General features: G+C 44.8%; 1 protein-coding gene across 2 annotated transcripts; it reads left to right on the top strand.

Annotated features, from left to right (window-relative positions):
* The first annotated feature begins 1,421 nt into the window (after positions 1-1,421).
* Positions 1,422-7,677, top strand: CNPY2 (canopy FGF signaling regulator 2). Of its 2 annotated transcripts, XR_011144831.1 has the most exons (7): positions 1,422-1,750; positions 2,375-2,487; positions 2,631-2,746; positions 3,829-4,032; positions 4,194-4,290; positions 4,816-4,917; positions 7,659-7,677. XR_011144831.1 is itself a non-coding variant. In XM_068971641.1 (6 exons), the coding sequence occupies exons 2-6, from the start codon at positions 2,400-2,402 to the stop codon at positions 4,857-4,859; spliced, it is 549 nt and encodes a 182-aa protein (XP_068827742.1). In that variant the 5' UTR covers positions 1,422-1,750; positions 2,375-2,399; the 3' UTR covers positions 4,860-4,936. The 2 variants fall into 2 exon arrangements, 1 of the variants encoding a protein (XP_068827742.1); XM_068971641.1 differs by lacking the exon at positions 7,659-7,677 and having other exon boundaries at positions 4,816-4,936.
* Positions 7,678-11,401: the final 3,724 nt, after the last annotated feature.

An 11,401-nucleotide genomic window follows, 5' to 3' on the forward strand; every position in this document is an offset into this window, starting at 1 on the left:
AATTTGTTGTAAAAACAAGGTTTTGGAACTTCCCTCGTGGTCCAGAAGGTAAGACTGCGCTCCCACTGCAACGGGTGCAGGTTCGATTCCTGGGGAAGTTCTGCATGCCTCCAAGTGTGGCCAAAATAAAAAAAGAATACTGAACGTTTTCGTTAGGGTTAGTAGAGAATCGCATGTGGAAATACAGCCTAGAAGGTGATGTTTTGTTTTGTTTTGTTTTGTTTTGTTTTGTTTTTTCCACTTAACACATGTGGAAACCAAACAACAAAACATAACCAAGCTGGTGCAAATTATTTTCAACATCTGATTTGGATTCTTTTAAAAAATCTCTTCACTGATTTGGATATTTTGAGTTTGTCAGCTGTCTTCCCTCGCGGTATAACACTGATTGTTCTCAACGTCTTGATTGATTGCTATCAACCTCAACTGGCCTACCCAACCGTGGAGCATCCTCCAGCAAGAAGTCTCCAGCCGAGATCTTTGCAAACCACTTTTGACACATTTCATCAATCACAGCGCCTTCTCCATACACAACACACATCTTTTTGCATTTCAGTTGCATTTTTTTCTTTCTTGAAATAATAAAGCAATATGCCAAAAATGTTGCTTTTTTCTTTCATCTTAAATAGTAAGATGGCTACACAAAAATTAACCAATTTTGCTAAGTATTTTTAGTGCATGCTGATATGACAACTGTCACACTACAATCTAACAAAATTGCTTCGAATGAAGTTAAAGACAACTAAGCAGGAAATGGCAACCCACTCCAGTACTCTTGCCTAGAAAATCCCATGGATGGAGGAGCCTGGTGCAGGCTACTGCCCATAGGGTCGCAAAGAGTCGGACAAGACTGAGCGACTTCACTTTCACTTTCAAGCACTACTACAGACATCTTACATGAAAAAAACCAAAGGAACTCTTTTGGAAACCCAATATTACAACTGTAAAAAACAAAGTCAAAGTCTCACCCAGAAATGAAGATAAAATTCTCAAGTCCAAAATTCAGGATACTGAAGAAGATGTCATTCCTGGGCAGTTAGGCCTTTGATGTCGCTGCCTAGAACCCTAGGGTCGGATTCTTTTAAGAGGTACAGTATGGTTTCCCCGTTTTGTGTAAAACGTGAGTTGGAGAAACTGACAAACTACAGGTCCCAGGAACTATAAAACCTGTAGCTACTAACAAAGTATCAGTGTGGTGATGTGGTGCTTCCTGGGAGATGTAGTTTCCCGGGTATTAAAACCAGGGATTCTCACTGGCTAGCCGCATACCTTTCTTTTAGAAGGTCCGAGCCCACCTAGATTGGCGTGTGTGAGCCTGACCGCCTCCGCGCACGACGTCAGGCTCTGACCCTGCTTCAAGCCACTCCTATTCTTCGGCTGACCTCTGATGGTCACGTGGAGCTCCTCGCCACGCAAGTCTGGGTCCTGGGATCCACCGGGGTCCTTGCTGTCTGGGAGCCGCTCCTAAGCTGCCTGTTCGCGCGAGAGTTTGGAGGGGCGGGTTTGGGGTCGGTCTCCGGTGTGGGCCGCGTACTGTAGCGCCTCTGAGCCCTGCTTAGGAATCCACTTAGGACTCGAGGAGCTGGCTCAGGCAGTCACCGGGGCACCCCGTGTCTGGAGCGCGCAGGAGCGCTCTGGAGAAGCCTGGACAGCCCCGCTCCCCCGCAGCCAGGTGCTAGGGTCGGGAGCTAAAGTGAGAGTTCGGCTGTCTTCCAGTGCCTGGGCCACGGCGGCGGCCCTGGGAGCAGAGGTGGGATGGATCCGAGTGGCACTGAGGGTCGGGGTTGGACTGGAGTGAAGGCAGTGGTGGGGTCTTTACAAAAGGGGCTGGTGCGCACGGAGGAATAGCTTATAGGATGGAGGTGGGGATGCAGCAATCTTCGGTGCTGGGTCCAAATAGGCCCTAGTTACTGAGTGCTCTTCTCGCCAGACAGCCACCTCGCTACCTCTTAGCCAGAATCAGCTACTCTCCTTGCCAGCAGCTCCTCTGTGCCTGTCGTCCTTGCTTAATTCCAGCCACCAACCCATGGCTGCCACATAGCCCTGTGATCCTAGGCAGCCTCCGCTTAAGTAACAACATCTGAGGGCTCACCTGTAGACGTAGTATCTGGAACTAAGACCCAAGTCCCAAGCTCACTCTCTCACCCACTGCCCCGGGGCCTCCGGGACATCGAGCGCCGGAACAGAGGAGCCCCTTTGTGTCCAGGCCATTTCCTGGAAAGTAGAGTCAGATCACACTGAGGCCTTTGTAGGCTTGGGATAAGGTATGGGGAGGGGTGGTGGTGGCGGGGATTAGAGGCTGACTGGGTGTCGTGGCGGGCGGGGCGGGGCGGGGGGATGGAGTAGTCGTCTCACACCTATGCTTTAAACCCAGGTGGAGCAACCCCATTGCGTCAAAGATGAAAGGCTGGGGTTGGCTGGCCCTGCTTCTGGGGGCCCTGTTGGGAACTGCCTGGGCCCGGAGGAGCCAGGATCTACACTGTGGAGGTAAAGGCACAGAAGAAGAAATGGGAGGAAGCAGGGTGGGATGGGGAAGATAGAGCTTTAGAGAGGATGGGATCCAAGGCCTGGGAGAAGGATGAGTGGAAGCCCCAGTTTGATTCCTTTCTCCCCCTCCCCCCTTGCATCAGCTTGCAGGGCTCTAGTGGATGAACTTGAGTGGGAAATTGCCCAGGTGGATCCCAAGAAGACCATTCAGATGGGCTCTTTCCGAATCAATCCAGATGGCAGCCAGTCAGTGGTGGAGGTAATTTGACTGTTCCCCCAAATAGCTCACTCTAACTTTGAATGAGAACTCAACTAATGAGATATCTAAAAGATGGGGCTGTTTCATTTGGAAGAGGCTGAAGGCTTGTATCCCATACATTTGCTTCCCTGGCTCCCTAATACCCCAGAAATCCTAATACTTTGTAGAAGTTGTAGAAGTTGTTAGCAGACAGAGAACCTTTTCCATATCAGCCCCCTTTTCCATATCCTTAATCCATGTGACTTGTGTTTTCACTATGACAGTATGGTATACATACATTCATTCATTCAAAAAATATATATATTTATTTATATATATATATATATAGGTCTTATCTATATATTTAGGAAATTTGTTTTAGTAGAAAACATAATACACACAGACAGAAAGCTGTACCTAGTGAGTATTTGGGAAATGTTAAGGTTATGATGCTTTTGAAATGCTTTAATAGTTATCTTCAAAGCCTACACTATCTGACTGAAGCAACTTAGCGTGCATGCAACCATCTGATGCTCTCATTTTAAGGGCAGGTATTAGCCTCATTTTAATACCAAAAATAATAATAATAATAACCTTACAGCCATAAGAATTAAAGAAATTCAAAGGAAGAGAACACATAGTGACCAGGGTTAATCAAAGAGGTCATTTATCTATAATTTGGAAAGATACCTATTTTATTTTTTAGGCTTGTATAATGAGGTAAAATAAGATCGCATATTTGAATGGACTTTGTTCTTTAGTTGCTAAGTTGTATCTGACTCTTTGCGACCCCATGGACTGTGGGCCTCCAGGCTCCTCTGTCCATGGGATTTCCCAGGCAAGAATACTGGAGTAGGTTGCCATTTCCTTCTCCAGGGAATATTCCCGACCCAGGGATTGAACCCAGGTCTTCTGCATTGGCAGGCAGATTCTTTACTGCTGAGCCACTAGGACTTAAGAATTACACAAATCATAATGGTTTTAAATTGGAGAAGGCTTTTTAGAGAAGGTTGATCAAGCTAGATTTGGAAGGAAAAGTAAGGGTATGAATCATTAATGTACAGAGGTAGAAGAATATGACCCAAGGCTGAGGACATTTCTAGGTGCCTTATGCTCGCTCAGAGGCCCACCTCACAGAGCTGCTAGAGGAGGTATGCGACCGGATGAAGGAGTATGGGGAACAGATCGACCCTTCCACGCACCGCAAGAACTATGTACGTGTCGTGGGCCGGAATGGAGAATCCAGTGAACTGGACCTACAGGGCATTCGAATTGATTCAGACATCAGTGGCACCCTCAAGTTCGCGGTGAGCTATGGGAATGGGTAGCTGGTTCTTGAAAATTAGGGGAGTTATTGGAGAGCCCAAGTGGAAAGTTAGGTTCATGTCCTTCTCCTCCTCTCTGGAGGTGGAGACCAGAGGCTTCCCCTTGCTGGCTTCTCTCACTGCTTTCTCCCTTGGGTTGACAGTGTGAGAGCATTGTGGAGGAGTACGAGGATGAACTCATTGAATTCTTTTCCCGAGAGGCTGACAATGTTAAAGACAAACTTTGCAGTAAGCGAACAGGTAAGCTGCTGTCACTTTACCTCCTGTCCTCACATCCCTGTGGAACCTGGCACATTCTCCAGTGTGTGTCCCACTCCCTGTCCTCCAGCGTCCCCCTAACACCTCCTCCTCCAGCCTAATCTATGAAGTTAGCTTCAGAGTTACTTATGGCTTAGGGACTTGGGTCGATCCTCTCCATTCTCTTCCTGTCAGCTTTCAGAATTTGTGGCTCCCTCACCTGAGATACATAGGGGTGAGAGGATGATGGGAGAGTTTGTCATTTTAAAGTCTATGCTGGGGTGGGGGAATTCCCTGGTGGGCCAGTGGTTAGGACTCTGCACTTCCACTGCCGGGGGCATGGGTTGGATCCCTGGTCAGGAATCAAGACCCCACATGCCTCGAGGTGTGGCAAAAAAAAAAAAAAAGCATATGATCTGAAAAATGGCGGTCGGTGTATGTCAATTTGTTTGGGGGTATTTTCTTGATAGTGGCATATATCAGCGTGAGAGTGGCGTTTTCTTTGAAACTGTCATGTGCTATTTGCAGATCTATGTGACCATGCCCTGCACATATCGCATGATGAGCTGTGAACCACTGGAGCGGCTCAGACTGACAAGCTTGATGGATCACCCCCAGGAGGGGAAGAGGGTAGCAATGCCTTTTATATTATGTTTTTACTGAAATGAACTGAAAAAATATGAAACCAAAAGTATGAACTGTGTTGTCTTTTCATGCCCAGAATTAGGCCCTTACATTAGGCTTGAAAGTAGGAGATTCCAGACAGGAAGAAAAAAAGGGAAGGAAAGGAAAAGCTTTGGGAATTGTATAGTGCTAAGGTAGAAGGGCAGGAGGAGAGGGGGACAGCAGAGAATGAGATGGTAGGATGGCATCACAGACTCAATGGACATGGGTTTGGGTGAACTCCAGGAGTTGGTGATGGACAGGGAGGCCCAGTGTGCTGCGGTTTATGGGGTCACAGAGTTGGACACGACTGAGTGACTGAACTGAACTGAACTGAAGGTAGAAGGAGCCTGAACCATAATTCTTTTGTCATCTGAAGTTCCTGATGGACTAACAAACTAGATAAGCATTTATTCTGTGCTTACTCAATATAATGTGTTTAGAGTCTAATTATTGTGAGAAGAGGAAACTCTCTGCATAAGCTAGGGAACATGAATAAGTGTATAGTAGCACAGGGCTTCCCTGGTGGCTCAGCGGTAAAGAATCCACCTACAGTGCAGGAGCTGCAGGAGATGTGGGTTCAATCCCTGGTTTGGGAAGATTGCCTGGAGAAGGGCATGGCAACCCACTCCAGTATTCTTGCCTGGAGAATCCCATGGACAGACGAGCCCAGCGGGCTACAGTCCATGGGGTCATAAAGAGTTGGACATGACTGAAGGGACTTAGCATGCATGCATGCATTCATGGTAGTATAGGATTCTAGAAATTAGTTGTATTCATACTGATGAAATATAAGATAGAGCGCAGTCCTGAAGGAAATGGATTTTTTTACCCTCTGTACCCTTCCAGATGGAGGGATCAGCAAGAGCAGACAGGAAAGGGCAAAAGGATGTGATCATCTCAGCTGACAAGTAAGGGCTTTGTCAGATAGGGAGAGATGAGGTAAGGAATGTTATTGAAGGAAAGGTCTTGCTTTCAGACTCCATGCCAACAGCAACATGTCATCTCCATCCCTAGTTATGGCCAATGTAGACTATAAGTATACTACAGTGTGGACTACACACACTTTCTGTGCGTAGAGATTCTGTCCTGGGATACAAGATGAAAATGTAAAGGATACTTCTTTGAGGAGCTTCTAAAACACCCTGATCCTGAAGTGTGGCTGTCTCAGGGTTTGGAATGGAACATCTGTCCCAGGGAGAAACACGTGTTACTAAGGTTTATTACATTTCAAAGACTTTAAAAAAATTATTTATTGGCTGTGCAGGGTCTTAGTTGGGGGAACTTTTACTTGCAGCATGTGGGATCTAGTTCCCTGACCAGGGATTGAAACTGGGTACCTAGCATTGGGATCGCAGAGTCTTAGCCACTAGACCACCAGGGAAGGCCCCATTTCAAAGACTTTTTAAACTAAGCACTTTAGAATCTAAGGGCCCTTGGAGGTCATAGATAACCCCCAGGTTCACTTCTGCAGATGAAGTAACTGATTTTACAGATAAAGAAACGGAGGCCCACAGAAACCACAGGTCCTCAAGTTCTGTATTTAGTGGCAAAACCAAATCTATAAGCTAATGTTCCCAAGTGTCAACTGATCTAATATAGCTGTGAAGTAGCTTCTGTGTTAATTCTTTTTTTCCCCTCTTCATACCTTGCACTAAGCCTGGCACATGGAATGAATATGTTCAGCAAAGCTTTCTTGTACCAGAAATCCCTATGAAATCTAACTAGCTCAGTGCAAACACCCTGTACTAGTTGACAACTAAATTCAGGGTCAAGTGCTAACTCTCTCATCAGTCATAAGAAATGTATCCTATCAAATCACTTTTCCAGCTGTTACTACTAAGCATTATGTCTTCTGTGATGCAGGTGAATAATGTTCACATGCTTCATTCCCCTATGGGTATACCCAGGATTCTGTCCATCATCTGCTTGCAGTCTGAAAAGTTCTTACTCTTCCACCAGAAAGTTTCTCAGAAACATAAGTGAGAGTACTCTTATGGGGAACTCAAAACTCTTCTAATTTACACACAAAAGATATTTACAAATTTAAATAAATAAGACAAGTTACTTGTGATGTGCCTCATTAGTTTGTCAAGGTACAGCTGTTAAGAATGTTCCAGACCAAGAGTTTTTGCCACTGGGACACAGGCATGTGTCTTATATAGGAAAGAGTGGACGTTATCATCCTTGACTTGATCCTTAGAAGGTTAGGAGGATATATTTTGCTTATCTCTCAATTCATACCACAGGTTAACACAAGGAATCCATGAATTTTTCTGAACCTTTCTGGAGGCTACTAAAATTATTCTGGCCTAGTATTTGGTAGAGCATATACTCAACCCTGGCCTTCCCTGGTGGCTCAAACAGTAAACAATCTGCCTGCAATGTAGAAGACTGGGGTTTGATCCCTGGGTTGGAAAGATCCCCTGGAGAAGGAAATGGCAACCCATTCCAGTATTCTTGCCTGGAGAATTCCATGGACAGAGGAACCTGGTAGGCTACAGTCCAGGGGGTCGCAAAAAGAGCTGGACACGATTGAGTGCCTCACACTTTGACTTTTCACTTTCATACTCAACCTCGTATATATGGTTACGCCCTAAATTGTACATGCCTTCTAAATGAGTTTATCAGAAAAATGTTAGCATTTAATGAAACATTCCCAAAGACAGTGTGATAGCCTTGTTTCTTTTGTTTTTGGTTTGGTGAAGCTTACGGGATTTTAAGAAGACTCTTGAGAGCCCCTTGGACAGCAGGGAGATCTAACCAGTCCATCCTAAAGGAACTCAGGCCTGAATGTTCATTGCAAGGACTGATGCTGAAGCTGAAACTCCAGTACTTTGGCCACCTGATACAAAGAACTGATTCATTTGAAAAGACCCTGATGCTGGGAAAGATTGAAGGCAGGAGGAGAAGGGGACGACAGAGGATGAGATGGTTGGATGGCATCACCGACTCAATGGACATGAGTTTGAGCAAGCTCCGGGAGTTGGTGATGGACAGGGAAGCCTGGCATACTGCAGTCCATGGGGTCGCAAAGAGTTGGACATGACTGAGCGACTGAACTGAACTGAACTGATTGAGTTTTAGCTCCCCAACCAAACTCATGCACTTGGCAGTGACTGGACTGCCAGGGAATTTCCAAAGACAGTGTTAAATGAGATCCAGGGTGACTAGGAAAATGTATTATGTGAAAATCTGTTTTAGAGGATTTTTTTTTGGTGTAAAAGCATTCTGAGCAGGAACAAAAATCCTTTAAATATAAGACAAAAATGAATAATAAGGGAAAAAAACATTTTACTCACATAACACACTTATTTAATCTTTATAACTCTGAGAAATACTAGATATTACTCCCATTTTGCAGATGCAGAAAACAAGCTCAAAGGGGTGCGGTAGCCAAGGCTTCATCCCCAGTGATCACCTTATGCCTAGGCCAGTGGAGTCTTCATATAGTCCCCAGTGGCTCTCTAAAGCAGTACTTCTTTTATTTGTTTGAAAACTACCTTTAAGTTTGAATGCAAGCCCTCTGAATCTAATAATGTACAGTGAAAAAAGCACTGTATCCACTTTTCAGCCTTTTTCCAGCCTGATTATTCCTTGTAAGAAGCCCATTCTATCCCCCTCATCTTTTTAGGTGCTAAATGTTTGTCTCTCCTACCTTTATTACCTGTTGGGAAGGTCATCATTTATCATATATTTCAGGTATGAGTGTACAACGGTTTTACAGGATGGATGAGACTATAGTTCTCTATCTTTTTGTTTGTTTAGTTCCCCAACCAGGGATCAAACCTCTGCCCCCTCCATTGGAAGTGTGGAGTCCTAATTACTGAACCCCAGGGAATTCCCTATAGTTCTTATCTTTTAAAATATCTTTAAACATATCACTGAGCTAATGTGCCCAAGAGACAGTTAACAATGACTCAAAGTCCCCTTCCTAAGTTCCAGCTGATAATATACAGTCATCATCATATAAACAATACAGCTTAGTAGTTACAATGCAGCTTCTGGAGTGAGGCCAACCTAGGTCTGAATTCCAGCAATGCCAATTATAAGCTATGATCCTGAGTGGGATACTTTATCTAAACCTTGGGTTCCTCCTATGTAAAGATGCTACTATTACCTACATCCCTTAGAGTTGTGAGGATCAATTAAGGTAATGCATGTACCACATTTACACAGTATCTGGAAATAGTAAGTACTCAACAAATTTTAGTTATTACCTATTAAATAAAGGAGTTTAGTTTCAGTTCAGTTCAGTTGCTCAGTCATGTCCAACTCTTTGCGACCCTGTGCACTGTAGCACACCAGGCTTCCCTGTCCATCACCAATTCCTGGAGCTTGCTCAAACTCGTCCATTGAGTCAGTGATGCCATCCGACCATCTCATCGTCTGTTGTCCCTTCTCCTGCCTTCAATCTTTCCCAGCATCAGGGTCTTTTCCAATGAGTCAGTTCTTCCCATCAGGTGGCCAAAGTATTGGAGTTTCAGCTTCAGCATCAGTCCTACCAATGAATATTCAGGCCTGAGTTCCTTTAGGATGGACTGGTTGGATCTCCTTGCAGACTCTTGAGGGACTTTCAAGAGTCTTCAACACCACAGTTCAAAAGCATCGATTCTTCAGCACTCAGATTTCTTTATGGTCCACCTCTCACATCCATAAGTGACTACTGGAAAAACCATAGCTTTGACTATACAGACCTTTGTTGATAAAGTAATGTCGCTGCTTTTTAATATGCTGTCTAGGTTTGTCACAGCTTTTCTTCCAAGGAGGAAACATCTTTTAATTTCATGGCTACAGTCACCATTTGCAGGGATTTTTGGAGCCCAAGAAAATAAAGTCTGTCACTGTTTCCATTGTTTCTCATCTATTTTCCATGAAGTGATGGGACCAGATGCCATGATCTTAGCTTTTTGAATGTTGAGTTTTAAGCCAACTTTTTCACTCCCCTTTTTCCCTTTCATCAAGAGGCTCTTTAGATCCTCTTTGCGTTCTGCCATGAGGGTGGTGTCATCTTCATATCTGAGGTTGTTGATATTTCTCCCTGCAATCTTGATTCCAGCTTGTGCTTTATCCAGTCCAGTGTTTCTCATGATGTACTCTGCATATAAGTTAAATAAGCAGGATGACAATATACAGCCTTGACATAGTCCTTTCCAATTTGGAACCAGTCTGTTCTATGTCTGGTCCTAACTGTTGCTTCTTAACCTGCATACAGATTTCTCAGGAGGCAGGTAAGGTGTTCTGGTATTCCCATATCTTAAAGAATTTTCCACAGTTTGTTGTGATCCACACAGTCAAAGGCTTTAGCATAGTCAATGAAGCTGAAATAGATGTTTTTCTGCAGTTTGGTTTACTGATGAATTTTTAGGGTGCGTTCTTCTACTTATCCTTGGCCACCAGAGGGCACTATTGCCCTTGTCCATTTTAAAGAGGTCATTCCCAAGGTCAAGATGACCTCAATTCTGTCTTCTCTCCCTTGTCCTCTGGAGTTTTTTCAAACACTTAGCTGTATTTGGTCCTATAATTCACTTGGCTGCTTTATCCATGCTAATCCTTCTCCTTTAACTTTTTTCCCCACCTCCCCAGATCCCAAATAGTTTCAGAGAAAAGACTCTAAGCCAGTTCTTGGAAAATACCATTCAGTCCCTTTGATCCCTGGGTTTTCCCGCTGATCTTATAGCAATGGATGTCAGGACTGAACAACCTCAAAATAAGTCTGTTGCAGGAAGGTGGACCGTTTCCAGGGCCTGAAAAGTGTCTCTTGTCTAATATTCAGAAATGAATTGTCTGAGGAGACACACATGCTGACAAAGCAAGAGACTGTATTGGGAATGGGCACCTGGGTGGAGAGCAGTAGGGTAAGGGAACCCAGGAGAACTGCTCTGCCATGTGGCTCAAAGTCTTGGGTTTTATAGTGACAGGGTTAGTTTCTGGCTTGTCTTTGGACAATCATTCTGACTCAGGGTTCATCTTGGTGGCACACGCATTGCTCAGCCAAGATGGATGCCAGCGAGAAGGATTCTGGGAGGGGGTAGGGCATGTGGTGTCTCCTCTTAACCTTTCTGAACTCTTCTGGTTGGTGGTGGCTTATTAGTTCCATGTTCCTTAGTAGGACCTCCTGTCATAAAGTAACTCACGCAAATAGTTACTGGGGTGCCTGGCCAGGGTGGGCAGTTTCAGTCAGTGTGTTTCCCCTAACAAGTCCATAAAGGCCTCATGACACTAGGCTCCAGGACACTGTAAGCATTATTGTTCCCCACCCTTCCTCTCATCATGAGAGTTCCAGAACAGGTTACCCTCATGGCCACTCAGTAATATCCCTTTGGTAGCCTCACCCTAAGAATGCCTTCTGTCTGTTGGGGCACTGGAGTTCAGTCCTCTGGTCTGCAGGCTAGTCTCTGTGGATGATTAACCAGAGAGAAGAAACCAGGTCAAACTATTCTAGGGTTAG

This window comes from Capricornis sumatraensis, chromosome 4 (genome assembly GCF_032405125.1).
Source record: "Capricornis sumatraensis isolate serow.1 chromosome 4, serow.2, whole genome shotgun sequence".
Taxonomy (NCBI): domain Eukaryota; kingdom Metazoa; phylum Chordata; class Mammalia; order Artiodactyla; family Bovidae; genus Capricornis; species Capricornis sumatraensis.